The sequence below is a fragment of the Orycteropus afer genome, unplaced genomic scaffold (genome assembly GCF_000298275.1).
Source record: "Orycteropus afer afer isolate SDZICR_OR568_19922 unplaced genomic scaffold, OryAfe1.0 scaffold00340, whole genome shotgun sequence".
NCBI lineage: Eukaryota > Metazoa > Chordata > Mammalia > Tubulidentata > Orycteropodidae > Orycteropus > Orycteropus afer.
Genome location: NW_006921927.1, coordinates 2,757,367 through 2,773,358, shown reverse-complemented (window position 1 = coordinate 2,773,358; position 15,992 = coordinate 2,757,367). Strand labels below are relative to the sequence as shown.

At 39.7% G+C, this 15,992-nt stretch overlaps 1 protein-coding gene across 1 annotated transcript in view; it reads left to right on the top strand.

Moving 5' to 3' along the window:
- Window positions 1-588: 588 nt before the first annotated feature.
- Window positions 589-15,992, top strand: part of CRLS1 (cardiolipin synthase 1) — a 44,664-nt gene continuing 29,260 nt past the window's right edge. The window contains exons 1-3 of the mRNA XM_007952472.2: window positions 589-894; window positions 3,532-3,669; window positions 11,858-11,987. Of these exons, the coding sequence (XP_007950663.1) occupies window positions 589-894; window positions 3,532-3,669; window positions 11,858-11,987 (574 nt within the window). The remainder of the gene's footprint in view (window positions 895-3,531; window positions 3,670-11,857; window positions 11,988-15,992) is intronic.

Below are 15,992 nucleotides of genomic sequence, written 5' to 3'. Positions count from 1 at the left end.
GAGTCAGGGCCGACTCGACGGCACATAACAACAACATTATAGAAAAATTCATACTTCTCATATTTTTGATAAATGCAGCTTCAGCCAATGATCAATAATAGTAGCAGAAAGCTAGTATTTATTATTTCCTTTGAACCACTTTATTAGTATTATTTAAATCGTCCACGAAGGCTAAAGTCCCCAGAACTCCGCATAAACCTAGGAGAGGGCCCTCCTACTTTCGCACCACCCCCGCTCATTACCTCTCTAGAAGAGGCAGCTGGGTTAGCAGACAAAAACTAGGGCCACGCGCCGGCCGCCTACTCTCGGTCTTAGTCCTCGGGGCCTAACGGCGCGCGCCTCCCGCTGCCGCCTCCAGCGCTCGAAAGCCCGGCCGCGGCGGTGTCGCAAAAGCGTCGCAAAGTTTCCGTCCTTGGCGGCTCCAGGCCACCTGTATAAGCGGAGCGTGCTGGGGTTTGAAAACTAGTATGGAGGCAGGGACAACTGAGGTTCTCTGGAACTCCTCGGCCTCAATGGAGGGGCAGCTCGCTGGTGCCCCGGGCTGCTGAGCTCACGCCACCTGAGTCCGCGCGGCACGGCCGCAGGGCCATGCTGGCCTCGCGCGTGGCGCGCGGCTCGTGGGGAGCCCTGCGCAGCCCCGCATGGGTGCCAGGGGCGCGGCCGGGCGAGAGACGCTCCCGCGGGGCACTGCTGCAATCTGCGACCTGCTGCCTGCGCTTCCTGGCGGAGCGCCGGTCCCTGCGTCCAGCAGCGCTCGCCGTGCGGTTGCCCGGCGCCGGTCCGCGGGGTTACTGCTCCGGCGAAGGGAAGGCGGCTCCCAGGTCCGCAGCCGAAGGGAGCTCTGCCGCCGAGGCCCCAGTCGGCCGGTGGGGCCCGGCGAGCGCCGCCAGCCTGGTAGGTACTTGGGCCGGGGTCGCCAACCTTCCTTGGATTCAGCCCTGGCCGCGAATAATGTGCGCATGTCGACGCTTCCATCTCAAAACTTTTAAACCGCTTGTCTGAAGATTAGTTACGGGCAGAGCATTTGGAAGGGTTGAATTTCAGAGGTACCAACCATGCCCCCGACTGCTAGGTTCCCTTCGGTCTTGGTGGTCACCCTCTCCGCATTCTGTCCACGCCCATTGGAAAAATAGCCTTCGCTTCTTGTCTTTAACTAAAAGACTATTTTTTCTGAAGCGAATTCCCAGTGTGTAGGGCAAGGCTGTGAGAATCTTCAGAAGGTATGTAGTCCCTTCTGTTTGCTTGCACAGGTTTGGTTCATTAACTTTCGGTAACCTTACATATGACAGGATGTAGAGTAATTAAGTTGTAATTTAAAGATATTTAGCCGCTAATTATAGAAAAATACTAAAACTCTGTTCTTGAGGTAAAGGAAGAGAATATTTACCACCTTATTTTTTATTTGCCCACCTTTTACCTGTTGAAATACTGCTCAAGCAGAAGACTCAAGTGTGTGTGGGGAGAGCTTTTGATGTCATGTTAGCAAGACTCATGCAATTATTACATCTTCAATTGTTATGTCTTCAGTGGGCCCCTGTACTGCTTTCATCAGATGTACAGCATGGGTTGAGGTGACCACATCCTGGCAGGGGTCTCAGCTCCACTAATAGCTGCAGCATGTCTCCATTTGAATCCTGGATGTTTTGAGTTTGCCATATCCTGACTGAAGTCCTTGCCAAAACGCCAGTAGTTGGGCGAGTATGCCACAGGTTATCTGGTTGGGTAATCTGAGATTAGCTCTCTAATTTTAATTTTGAAATGTTCCCAAATTTAATGATTAGATAGAAATTAATAAGGTTACTTAAACTGAAGTGTTTCATGTGGCGCTAAAGAGAACATCTTTCACTGTTCATCCGCATTCAGTCCTGTTTCTTGAATTCATCAAATGACAGGGTCTGTTTGCAACTTTGTTTTGAATTTTGCCCCATAGGTACCTCTGAGGGTGATAGAATTGGCTCTCGGACAACTGGTTTATTTTGACCTTTTGCCTTGTAACTTTTTTTCTCAATCATGAACTACCTTTGTTCTCCCTACAAGTTGCTGTGACTTTGGATTGGTATTTGATTTATTTTGTATCACAATGTGATCAACAGACTTATCTTTTTCTTCTCTGAACTTTGAAAACACTTTGACCTTTGAACTTGAATTTGGAATATATTCCAAGAATGTTTCCATTTAATTGTATAATGTGTTCTACTTGCAATAATAAAAGACCCCTAATAGAGGTTTGTATTGCTTCTTGATTGGTTATTGTTCCCTGGAGAATTTTTTCTCTTACTTTCAATCTTAGGGCACTCAACAACCACCACCACTTATCCCTTCAGGCTGAGTTAAATATTTCCTGCCAAGTTGTATTTATAACACACTTCACATCTTTAGAGAATACCTTTGCTTACAGGATGGTTCTTTAAAATTTTTTATAGATGTCATTAGAAATAGAAATGGGTACTTTAAAAAAAAAAAAAAAGGTTCAGGCAAGTGGATTACTTATTAAGACAGAGGTTAAGTAGTTAGTTGTCAGGAGAGAGTCCCATGGGGTGGAATTGGCAGTCTTGATTCAGTGGAGAAAAAAATCCAGTATGTAGGCAGAGCATTTTGGTGTCATTTCTGGACCCTGTTATGCAGAGTGGCTTAGCTCTGCTAGGCTGAGGCTTTTTAAAGTTGAAATGCTCTCTCAAAAAACATTTTGTTTGCAAGGAAGGGATGTTCTTGACCTTTCATCAGTGCCATCTTTAAGCAGCTTTGATCCAAATTAAGTTTGAAGGAATCATCAGGCTCCCACAGGGGAATTGTGAAAGCCCTGAGTTTCCAACAAGTTGGAGATCTTAACATTTTTGTAACTGTTACGAACAGATTTATAAAACTTCTCTTTATTTCCTAAGAATCTAAGTCCCCATTCCTCTCCATTTTTTTCTAGCAGTTCTCCAATTTAGCGATAAGGTTAGAGAATTTAATCTTTCTTTCCTCTTCATTTGTATTTCCATAGACTCTGTATAGCATTCAGCATTGCTTTGATGGATATGTGTAAGACAGTAAATCTTTTTTCTTTTTTTGCAGTAAATCTTTTAAGCCAAAATGCCTGGGGTTGATAATTTGGCTGTTTCCTAACACTTTCTAGACTGTCTGTTTGAAGTATAAGATCTTCCTGAAGTTTCTCTTTTAAAAGCAGTGTTTTTAGTAAAGTTCTGAATTCTAATGTTGAAGTCATATATTAAAGGCTTACCTTATATAGTAGGTGATACATGTTTGTTTTGTTCCTTTGGGGGAAAAGAAAAAAAACTTGCTATCTATAGTAGACATTTTAGTTTATGTTCAGGTGCGTGACACATCTTCATCTTTTATATTCTTGAGAGGAGTTTTAAGAGAGATGTCTATAAAAAGAACATCAGATGTATTTGAAAGTTCAATTTAAAGTAATAAATTTGAAGTCTGTGGAGCTTTTGATCTTTAAACTAATGAAGTGTACTTTTCCAAGTGTATAGTTAAAGTATGAATTTATAGTATTTAAACTTTGTTGTCTTTGTGTTTCAGTATGAAAACCCATGGACAATCCCAAACATGTTGTCAATGACAAGAATTGGCTTGGCCCCAGTTTTGGGCTATTTGATTATTGAAGAAGATTTTAATATTGCATTAGGAGTTTTTGCTTTAGCTGGGCTAACTGATTTGGTAAGTTGTAACTATACACTCCCTGTTTTGCTCGCCCTCCAAATCCCAGGGTCTCTACGACTACACTGGAATAGCACAGCCTTAGTCTGCTTTCCTTAGAAGGAAATCTTCATGATGAATTTGACCTAGTTCTTGGTGTAAGGGCTTGTCTTTAGCACGAATGTGAGACTCTTTCTTTATACAGTCTAAGGAGAGAAGGTGAAGGTTATAGAGTAGAACAGGAGTGGGGCTTTTTACTCCTGGTTTTAAACTTCTTTGTAAAATGGAAAACCCTTGTTGTTGTAGTTGTTACTACTATGTGCCGTTGAGTTGGACCAACTCATAGCGATCCCTTCTTGGGTTTCCAAGGCGGTATTACTACGGAAGTAGATTGCCCAACCTTCCTTCCGAGGAGTGGCTGGTGGGTTTGAACTACCAGTCTTCTGGTTAGCAGGCAAGTGCCTTAGGTGCTATGCTACCAGAGCTCCTGGAAACCCCTTAGAAATCCTCACAAAGCTGAATGTTTGCTTTAGGAATAGAAATAAAGGAGAGAAGCTGTTTATTGTGAGTTGGAGTGGAGAGAACCTTTCTGATCTGCAGCAACTATTGGTTTTACTGGTAGAGAAGAAACTCGAGGGCCAGTTGTGACCTAGGGAAGATCAGGTGTGGCCAGGGAGTTTGTGGAGGACAGAACTCTGCTCAGGTTTAAGCTTGCAGGAGGCCCTAGGCACTGCACAGATTAAGTTCCTGATCTCCTCTAGCCACCGCCCAGGAGACCACATATTGGACTAGGCATTGGCTGTCCTTTCTTGTTCCACTGCCTCAGCAGGTATTCAGAGTAGAAAAGAGCTCAGGACACCACTGTGTCACCTTTGGGGAAAGGGAAGATTTATTTGGGATATCTCAAATAAGAACTCAGGTACATTGTGTTAAGTAAGTTTTGTGTATAGACCAGAAAATTCCATTATCATGTATAACATTGTTTGTATTTATCATTCACCTTGTTTCATAAAGGATTTGAAAATGGCTTACAAAACTACACACTCTCCAAAAACACAGTTCAGGCAGGTGGTATGAGAGATGCAAATGTAAAATGCAGGCAGTTAGTGTGTAGAAATAGATCCAGTGTGGTTTTGTACAAGGCCAATCTGAGATTCATGTGAGCGTGGTACCCCTTCAAACTGGTGCATGTTTAGAAAACTGCTCAAATTCTATGTAGTGAGAATAGAGAGAAACAAAATTTTCCATTGATAGAAGTTGGATAGTATCTTGGTTTGTAATATCACCTGCTTCCTTTGAGAGTCATAGAAACAAAATTCTGCTGGCCCAGTGGCATCCATGAGCCATGCAGATGAACTAAAGATCTGGAGGGTAAACAGAGGAGGGCATTTGCTTTATTATATGGCAGTTAGCTCCTGTATGTCACTATCTCTCCATTCTCATAATCTCTTTCTTTTGCCCCTGTTTTTATCTCTGAAGCCTGAAGGCCTCCACTTATTATTAGTAGGGTCTCCTAGTCTGTCAAAGGCCATTATACTGAGAATGATTTTTTAAAAAAAAAACTGTAACAGACAAGATCTTTTCCAGTTACTAGTTATTAGACTCATTCTCTCCCTCTTTTAATTGCCACACGAGATTGAAATATTCACTGAATAGAAGTCCCCATTTACATTTTTCTAATTATATAAGATGATATGTGTAGAACCTCAGAAATGTGTTTCACGTTTATTCCATGGAGGTTTTGATGTGTCTAGATGTGTCACTGGGAGCTAGCTGACTCATTGAAGGTTTAAGCAAGGGAGTTACATGATCTGATTTGTATTGTGTGTGAAAATAGATTCTAGGAAAGGAAGAATGGAAGCAGAGAGACAGGTTAGGAAGCGTGCCTTATTCTGGAGAGTGTTGATGACAGCTTGGACTATGGTGAGTTTGGAGTTAGAAAGAAGGGGATGGCCTGGGATATGTTTTAGAGATACAGTGGACATGTTGGTGGATTGGATATGTGGGGCAAGAGAAAGAGGAGTCAACATGACTACAAGGCTGTTCCTTTTCACCAACCAGGTGCATGAATATAACATTTTCTCTGATGGGCAACAAACTGAAGACAGGGTTTTGGGGAACTACTTATGAGTTATGATGCCTAGCTGCAGCAGAAAGGTATCAAGCGAGCAGTTGATAAGTAGTTGGACTTGGAAGAAGTCTTGGTGAGAGAGAGAGATTTGAGAGTTAAAGTATAGAGGTAAAGTCTATGAGAAATCACGTAGCCTGAGGTGAAAGAAGAGAAAGGCTCAGAGAAATGAGCCAGGGGGTCCATCTAATGAGTAAAGCATGGAGGAGGGTCCAGTAGAGGACAGAGAAGGGGGAACCAGAGAGGAAGACAGGAAATGGGGCAGCGTGGTAACTGGAAGGGAAGTGAAAAAAGTGCTTCAATTGTAGTGAGGTCAGATAAGCTAAATATACAGAATTCATCGGTGACCTTTAGGAGCATTGTCTCCAGAGGGGTGGGGACAACAAAGTGGTAACGACAATAGACATCTCTTTGAGGAAGTTAGCTTTGTAGGGAAATAGAGAAATAGGGTCAAGGAAAGGTCGTTTTTAAAGATAGGACATATTAGGGAATTTTTTGTTGTTAGTGAAGATGATCAGGTAGAATGGGAGAGGACTGATGATACAGGTGAGATGGAGGAAGAGGGAGGCAAGTCTCAGAAGATCAGGGCATGGGACCAGGGAAGACATACAGAATGAATGGTTGCAGGCAGATGGTGGATTTGCTAGTAGGATTATGAGGAAGTTGATGACAAGCAGTTTCTGTTGGGGCCCACTCGACGGCAAACAACAACAACAACAACAACAACAAGGAAAACAGAGACATGATACCTCATAAAATTTAAAAACATATTCATCCAAAGATTTTACCAAAAAAGTGAAAGGGCAAGCTACCAACTAGGATATTACTTCAGCAACCATATTTCTGATAAGAATCTAAGAATCAAATAAATATATATATATATATATATATATATATATATATATATATATATATATATATAAATTTGACATATTAACAGTAAAAAGACACAGCCTAGTCATAAAATGGGCAAAAGAATTGAATAGATATTTCAACAAAGAAGACTTTCACATGGCCATCAAACACATGAAAAGGTGTTGGATATCATTAGTAATCAGAAAGATGCAAATCAGAACTAAACTGAGATACTGTTTCACTCCCATGAGGATGGCTAAGATGTAAAAGGAAAAAAAAAACATAATAGCAAATGTTGCCAAGAATGTGGGGAAATTGGAAACCTTATCCATTGCTGGTGAGAATGCAAAATAGTGTAGCCATTGTGGAAAACAGTGTGATAGTTCCTCAAAAAACTAAAGCTACCGTTAAAATAAATAAATAAATAAAAACCTCAATGCAGTCAAGTCGGACCCAATTCATAGTGACCCCTCCTTGGGTTTCTGAGGTGGTATCATTATGAAAGTAGACCTTCCAAGGAGTGGCTGGTGGGTTTGAACCGCCAGCCTTCTGATTAGTAGTCAAATGCCTTAGGCCCCAGTAATTCTACTCCTAGGTATATACCCCAAAGATTTGAAAGCAGAGACTCAAATAGATAATTTTACACCAATGTTCATTGCAGTACTACTCACAATTGCCAAAAGATGGAGCAAATCCAAATGCCTATCAATGAATGAAAGGATAAGCAAAATGTGGTGCGTACATATAATTTAATACTACTCAGCCAGTAAGAGAAATGAAGTCTTGATACATGGTATACTGTGAGTGGAGCTTGAAGACATTATGTTGAGTGAAATAAGTCAATCACAAAAGGACAACTATTGTATGACTTCATTTACACAAAAAGACAAGAACAGGCAAATATATCAAGACCAAAATTTCTTAGTGGTTACTGGGGAGTGTGTGAGGGTGAAGGAGACTTACTGCTCTTAGAGTACTGATTTTTTTGGTTTATGGTGATGGAGAAATCATGCTGATAAAGGGTAGGGTTGCATAGCTGATTAATTGCTGTAAGAAGTTGATTAGGAAAAAGTGTGATATATATATTTACAACAATGACCCAAAAAAACAAAACCGCTGAGAGGCAGCTTATTATGTACAATCATATACCACATGGGATTTGGTTCCTTGGTTTGGAGGTTTAAGGGACATGGTTTTGTGGGACGTCCTAGTTAATTGCCTAATAACATGTTTAGTGCTTCTGTTCTACCTCCTAGTTCCTTGTGTAGTACCTGAGGTCTTGAAAGCATGCAAGTGGCCATCCAAGCCACAGGTGGCCTCTATTTGTTGGGGGCCACAAAGGAAGAGGGAGAGTCAGGAATAGAAAGAAGATAAGGAATGTGTTACTAATTGTCTCCGTGAACAACAGCCTCCTCTTCCATGAGACCAGAAGAGTGGGTAGTGCCTGGCTACCTTTATTGAACGTTTTGATCAAAGATTCCATAGAAAAATCAGAAGGAGGAAAATGCAGAAAGAATTTAAAATTCTCATGGACTCTAGCCTTTCTGGAGTGTGGAAGGTGGATGAATCTCTGAAACTGTTTCCTTAAGATAATATGTAAATCTTAAACCAAAAATATCCCCTGAAGTCTTAAAAGCAAACAACAAAACCAAAACAACCCACTGTCATCGAGTTGATTCCACCTCATAGCAACCCTCTAGGGCAGAGTAGAACTCCCCATAGGGTTTCCAAGGCTGCAAATCTTTACAGAAGCAGATTGCCTCATCTTTCTCTTGGGGAGCAGCTGGTGAGTTTGAGCTGCCAACTTTTTGGTTAGTAGCCAAATGCTTTAACCACTGTACCACCAGAGTTTCTTTAAAACCAAACAATAGCTTAATTAGTAAAAAAAAAAAAAATGTCTGCCTTGAGCATAATGGTCTTTTAGGAACTATCTGTGTGGGAGCAAACTGACAACTCGAAAGACACAAAACTTAGCTGGCAGTATGGTTATGTAAATGAGCGAGAAACACCTCAGAAAAGGAGGGTGAGAATGCACAGCTCAAAGACTATTATCAGGTCCCTGAATTATACATATAGAACCTTGAATTGATGTACGTTTTCACTGTGTATATCTCAACAAGTAAATAATTACATAAATTATTAAAAAGCAATCGACTTGGGCACCTAACAGCAGCAGCACAAGATGGCTCCGGGTTGTGCCTTTCCTTGAAGCAGACTTTGTTGTTGTTGTTGTTATGTGCCATCGAGTCAAACCCGACTCATAGTGACCCCTCCTTGGGTTTCCAAAGCAGTATCACTACAGAAGTAGATTGCCCCATCTTCCTTCCGAGGAGTGGCTGGTGGGTTTGAACCGCCAGCCTTCTGGTTAGCAGTCAAGTGCCATAGGCACTACGCTACGAGAGCTCCCTGAAGCAGACTTACAACTGTGAAAAAGAAAAGCCAGCACCAAGGATTGAAAAAAAATACATTTTTCAACAAAATAGAGATGTGGTCATCATTTAGAAAGGGTAGGGAGAGGTTTGAGATGAGAGCTGACAGTGTGAAAACAGAAAGTCAGCACAGTAGATGTGGGACTGCCAGGCAGTAGAGGGTGGCAACATATTTGTGGCCATGAATCTGAAGTGAGACCAATCAGCCCATTTTTGTGTTTTATCGAGCAGTGTTCAGCTGCTTGGGTGCAGACCAGGGGGTATAAAGATTATTGTATTTAAGCAGAGTTGAGGGAAAATAGAGTTGAAGGAGTTACAGATGTTTGCAAAGCAGTGATGATGTGGATAACCGTGGAATCTAATGTAGAACAGAGGAACATTCAGGACACATGGCAATGGTGAAAAAGTAGGAGGTTATGTTTCCTATGATCAGAAACTGAACTGAAATGATCTTCCAAGGCCCCAATTCCCAGTTCTAGGCACTTTGTTAGATGTTACCTGACATCTTAAGAAAATGATTCTGTTGATTAATGATAGTAATAAATCAAACATACTGCTATTGAGTGAGTCTGACTTATAGCGACTTTCTGGTAGTGTAATGCCTAAGGCACTTGACAGCTAACCAGAAGGCTGGAGGTTCAAACCCACCAGCCACTCCTAGGAAGGAAGATTAGGCAATCTACTTCTGTAGTGATATCACCTCAGAAACCCCCGGAAACCCAAGGAGGGGTTGCTTTGAGTCAGATCCGACTTGATGACACACAACAACAACAATGGGGCTGCAAATCTTTACAGAAGCAGACTGCCTTATATTCCATGGCGTGGCTGGTGGGTTCAAACCACTGACCTTTTGGTTAGCAGCCCAGTGCTTTAACTACCACCAGAGTGCCTCATGATAGTAAGAGCTAGTAGTAGTTCATTTTTTGAGGATTTACTAAGTGCTGTCACTGAATAAGTATTAATTGCATTTTGTGCTGAATAGAACCAACCATTTGAGGTAGGTAATATTACTTCTCATTTACAGATGAGGAAACTGGCTTAGAGTGGCCAAATCACTTGCATAAGATTAAATAGCTTAGAAGTAGCAGAGCCAGGACTTGAACCCAGTTTCACTTGGCTCCAAAGACCATGTTCTTAACCACTGTTCCATACTACTACTGCTGTCTCCTCTAACTCATTGGAATACTTGAGATAACCAAAATCCAAACCCAACCCATTGCCATCAGGTTGATTGCAACTTCTAGCAACCTTATAGGACAGAAGAACAACCCCATAGGGTTTGCAAGGCTTTAAATCTTTACGGAAACAGGCTGCCTCATCTTTCTCCATGGAGTAGCTGGTGGGTTCCGCTAACCTTTTGGTTAGCTGAATGCTTTAACCACTGTGCCACCAGAGCTCCTTTAATACTTGAGAGATGGAGGATTTATTTATCCTTTAAAATATACCATGTTTAGTTTAAGTGTTTTCCCTTGGAAATAGGAGTAGAAAACTGAAAACATTTGTTGAAGCTGGATAAACCAGAAAATGCCTGCCTTGTATACTGGAATTAGGCAATGGAATTAGGCATTAATTGGTTTCAGTTCATATGACCCCAGTCGGCCTCATTTTTTCATTTCTCAAGTTAGGCTGAAGATCTGGACTTTTATGGGAAGACTTTGGATATTTGAATATTATTAACTTATATTTTTAAAAGCTCTGGACAGGGTAAACAAAACTAATAGCTTACAGGCCCCATTTGGTCTACAGGCAACCAGATATGACGACTGCTTTAAAATGTTTCCAAGCGTAGTAAATAAATACAAAAAATTTCAGCTAGACAAAGTGCTGTGCAGTGAGTCATTTATTCAAATACAGGGCAAGCAAATACAGTCTCAGCACATAATTAACAGTGGTACTGAACAAAATAAAAAGTTCCAAAAAAAAAAAAGTTGTAATTTAGGGAGCTGGATCGTGTTATGGAATAGTAGGCTATTAGTTCCAACTCAAGATGACCCATGTGTGCAGAGTAGAATTTCTGTTCCTTAGGGTTTCTGTGGTTACCTTTTGAAAGCAGATCTCCAGCCTGTCTTCCATGGGTGGGTTTGAACTTCCAACCTTTTGCCTTGTAGTCAAGTGATTAACTGTTTCATCACCCATGGACTGTCTGGAAAGTTGATTCTGACTCATAGAACAGAGAACTACCCCATAGGATTTCCAATGTGGAAGTAGACTGCCCCATTCTCCCATGGAGCAGCTGGTAGATGGGAACTGCCAACTTTTTGGTTAGTAGCTGAGCACTGAGCCACTGTGCCACCAAGGTTCCTTGAAAAGTAGGTAGGAGGTCATAAAAGAGAGTCTCACAGTTACAAGAGAGTCCTTGCAAGTGAAAGCCACTTTTTTTTAGCCATTCAAAAAGTAGCTCAAGGGTCTAAAGACAGGCACCTAGTCCAGGCTGTGTTAGTCAGACTTAGTTTTAGATGAGCTCCTTACATCTCTGACGGAATGTTTGGGTTTATCTCACAAAGGGGCATTGTTAAAATACTAAGAAATAACAGGAAGGCCTTGAGAAAGAAAAGTACTATTGAAATGTGAAAATATTTCCATAAGCAAAATATTTTTGAGACTCTAACAGAGTTGCTAATTTAAAAGTTAATTGTTTACCAGTGGAAGAATGAAAATGTTCAAGGGTAAGAAATGAGATTATTAACATTTCATGAACCTGTAGTGACTGTTCTGGTATCTCTTAAGCTTCAAGATATCTACTCTGTACCTATTATGACATTTGTTTTATTTTTTAAAAAAAACCTTCTATTTTCAGTTGGATGGATTTATTGCTCGAAACTGGGCCAATCAAAAATCAGCTTTGGGAAGTGCTCTTGATCCACTTGCTGATAAAATACTTATCAGTATCTTGTATGTTAGCTTGACCTATGCAGATCTTATTCCAGGTAAGAACGCCACCCTGGCATAGTCAGCCTAGGATTTCTCTTGACTAAGACACAGAATTTTTTTTCCCCAAAAAACTGTAGTTTTCAACTTTAAACTGTTTCCTTACTTTTATTTAAAAAAATTTTGTTTCCCTAATTTTTAACCATCGAACTGTTTGCTTGTCAAGCTGCTTATTTTACTTTAGAATTTATGCCCTTATGATACTAATAAAAGCAGTTTTCTTAATAAGATTATTTAAAATTGAGCAAACAGTATTTCATAATGTTACCAAATTATTCTAGAATCTTTTGGAGTTGTATTATATATTAGTACCTGGGTTTTTTTTTAAGTAATTTAAATTTTTGCTAAGTATTATTATCTTTGTTAAGTACAATTTAATTATAAATGAGAACTCTGAAATCCTAAAAATGTCTGTAAAATTTCACATTATTACTTAGATGCTGTCATTCAGTTTTCAGATCATAAGTATAATTTATACATTATCTGAATACTCTTCTAACAAACTCATAAGATCTTTTGTTTATATTTCACTTGTGCTTTTCTGTTTATTTTCTCTTGCAGCTTTATTTCATAATCAGATTTTCTCCCTCAGTTCAGATTAAACTGTTTCTAAGAGTTAGAAATGGGATCCGAGAACAAAGAAGCTGATATATGTCCTTCAGTAGCTTGTTCTGGCATTTGATAGATTCCATTTAATAGACTTTTCTCAAGTTGGTGATTCTTTTTTTTTTCCTTTACCTTAGGATTTTTTAAGTTCCAGTATCAAATTTAGAAACTAAATTGGACTAATGTTTATGTGCTCCTTTTGAGAATTGAGGTTTGTATGTGGTTGACAGGTGAAGGGATAGGTTCTCTCTTTCTGATGGATATAATTTGTAAGGAAAAAAGAACCTAAAGAGTATTCTGTTGATGTTATTAAAAATCCAAGTGATTGTTTTCTTTGTGTGTACGTTTTCATACCTTCATTTTAAAAAGGTGCATTGTGTTTTGCTGTTGCTTTACAGAGGTTGGCCAAGTCGCTTGTCTACTGAACTTAGTTATCTAGTGCTGCTATAGCAGAAATACTACAAATCAGTGGCTCTAACGAACAAATTTATTTTCTCACAGTTAGGAGGCGAGAAGTCTGAATTCAGGACAGCAGTTCAAGGGAAGGTTTTTTCTCTCTTTTGGCTCTGAGGGGAAGGTCCTTATCTCTTTTCAGCCTCTGTAGGCTGAGAGTTCCTTGGTAATCTTCATGTGGCCTGTTAATCTGTCCTCCCCTATCTCTGCATCTCTAGTTTGCTTGTTTAATCTCTTTTAGGAGCTCTGGTGGCATAGTGCCTAAGGCATTTGGATGCTAACCAGAAAGCCAGAGGTTCAAACCCAGGAGCCACTCCTGGGAGTAGTAATATAGCCTCTAGTGATACTGCCTCAGAAACCCAAGGAGGGGTTGCTATGAGTCCCATCACTCACAGCAGTTGAGTTTTTTTTTTTTTTTTTTAATAGCTCAAAAGAGGTTGGCTCAAGACACACCCTACACTAGCAAAGACAGACCATTTCCAAATGGGATTATAACCACAAGTGTTAAAACAAAACAAAACAAAACCCCAAACCCACTGCCAGCAACTCAAAGCCTCCATTGGGTTTCCAAGGTGGTAAATCTTAATGGAAGTAGATTGCCCCATCTTCCTTCTAGCAGAGCGGCTAGTGGGTTTGAACCGCTAACCTGGTTAGCAGTCAAATACCTTAGGCACTGTGAGCCACAGGCATAGAGGTAGCATTTGTAACATACATATTTTTGGGAACATAATTCAACCCATAGCATGAAAATAAATTGTTTCCACGTTTTTGGTGTTAGGAATAATATTGGTATGAGTTTTATCTAAATGAAAAATAAGTTACTCTCTATTCCTAAATGTTACCTAGGATTTCGCAGTAGTTCTGGGACTTTCCGCTTTCTCACTTTTGTGTTGCGTCTGTTGATTCCAGGCTCCCATGTCTTTTGTGTTAAGGTTAAGGTTCTCCTTTTGCTGGAGTACATCCTGTAGGTTTTTTTTTTTTTTTTGATAAATAGGTGCAACATGACAGCCCAGTTTTGAGATGTCTTGCACATCTAAAATTTCTTTATTTCATGCTCATACTTGATTGAAAGTTGAACTGGTTATAATTTTGTAGTTGCAAATTATTTTCACTGAAAATTTTATAAGCCCTGTTATATAGACTTAACATTCTACTTTTGTATTGAGAATATCTTTTTCCTTTGTATGTGATTGTGTTTTGCTTTGGAAAGCTTTTATTTTTTAAACATTATTTCTAGTTGATGTTTTCAGAAGTAATCTCTTTTTAAAATTCACTTATATGGATACCTGGGGTCTCTGGTTGGCATAGTGCCTAAGGCACTTGACTGCTAACCAGAAGGTGAGTTCAAACCCGCTAGCCACTCCTTGGAAGGAAGGTTGGGCAATCTACTTCCGTAGTGATACTGCCTCAGAAACCGAAGGAGGGGCCCCTATGAGTGGGATCCGATACCCAGTTATCCCAGCACTTTTTATTGAAAAGTCTGTACTTTTTCCACATTGACTGTAATGTCTATATGTATATGGGTCTGGGGTCTGGGCTGTCTAGTTTCTTCTCCACTACCACCCAAATTACTACTGCTATGCTTAAAGTCTTGATATGTGGGAGAGCAAGTCCTTCCACCTTGGATATTCTTAGCCCTTTCCATTTGTGTATAAATTTTAGAATCACCTTTTCAAGTTCCCCAGAAAAATCTGCCAGGGTTTTGATTTGGATTGCATTGAATTTATTGATCTATTTGGAAGAAATTATATCTTTACAGTAATGAGTCTTCCAGACCAACAAACATGATATATCCACTCTAGTAAGGTCATCTTTAATGTCTCAAAAGTTTATAGTTTTCCCCAGAGACATAAAATACATTTTTGGTTAGATTTTTTTCCTAGGTAGTTGATAGTTCTTTATGCTTTTTTCATTGGTTACCTTTTGAGTAATTCCTTTTGTAATACCTGTGATGTTAATACCTTGAAATCAATTCTGTGTCTAATGTTAAATTTTTGTGTCTAGCTTAACTGGCTGATTTTAAAATTTATGTGTAACATGTGTCTAACACGTGTCTCTTATAGGCAGCATATTGATGGACTATGTTTTCTTTTTTTTAATTTTTGTGATTTGGGTGAAAGTTTACAGAGCAAATTCATTTTCCATACAATACTTCATACACATTTTGTTTCATGACATTGACTGCATTCCCAAAAATATAACAGTTCTCTTCTCACTTCCTCCCCATAGTTACCTCTTCCCATGCACTCCCACCCCCTGAGCAGTCTCCCTGTGTAAACAACTGCTGTTCTGTTCTCTGATGATTTATCAGTCCAAGGAGTGTATGTACCTGATGTAAATGTTCACCCCACATGCCTGTCTATTGTTTGGCAGAATTTACTTTTTCTTCCTAACTTTGAAACTGTCTCTTCTATCTTGATGTAGTCTTAACTTCTTCTCCATATGAAAGTTCTCTGATTGCTCCATTTATTTCCCCTTTTTGTTTTGAAGTTGTTGTTTATAAATTGTGACATCTCCAGTTCCCTATTTTCAGTCTTACAGCTTTATTTTTGAAAATTCTTCATCTGGGTTGGTTTCCAGGTGTTGTTGTCGTTTGTCTTAATTTCAGGTTGTTGTCTGATACTGTTGGTTCTTTTTCCAAAAGACTCCCTTTAGTATTTCTTGTAAGGTTGGTTTTCACAAATTCCCTTAATTTCTTTTTATTTGGAAATGTCCTAATTTCACCATTGTATTTGAGGGATCATTTTGCTGGATGTGTACTTCTTGATTGGCAGTTTTTTTCTTTCAGGGTTTATATATGTCATCCCAGTACCTTCTTGCTTGCATGGTTTCTGCCAAGAACTCCCAGCTTGGTCTTATTTGTTCCCCTTTGTAGGTAACATTTTGTTTTTCTGAAACTGCTGTCAGGATTCTTTCCTTGTCTTTGATTTTTTTTTTTTTTTTTT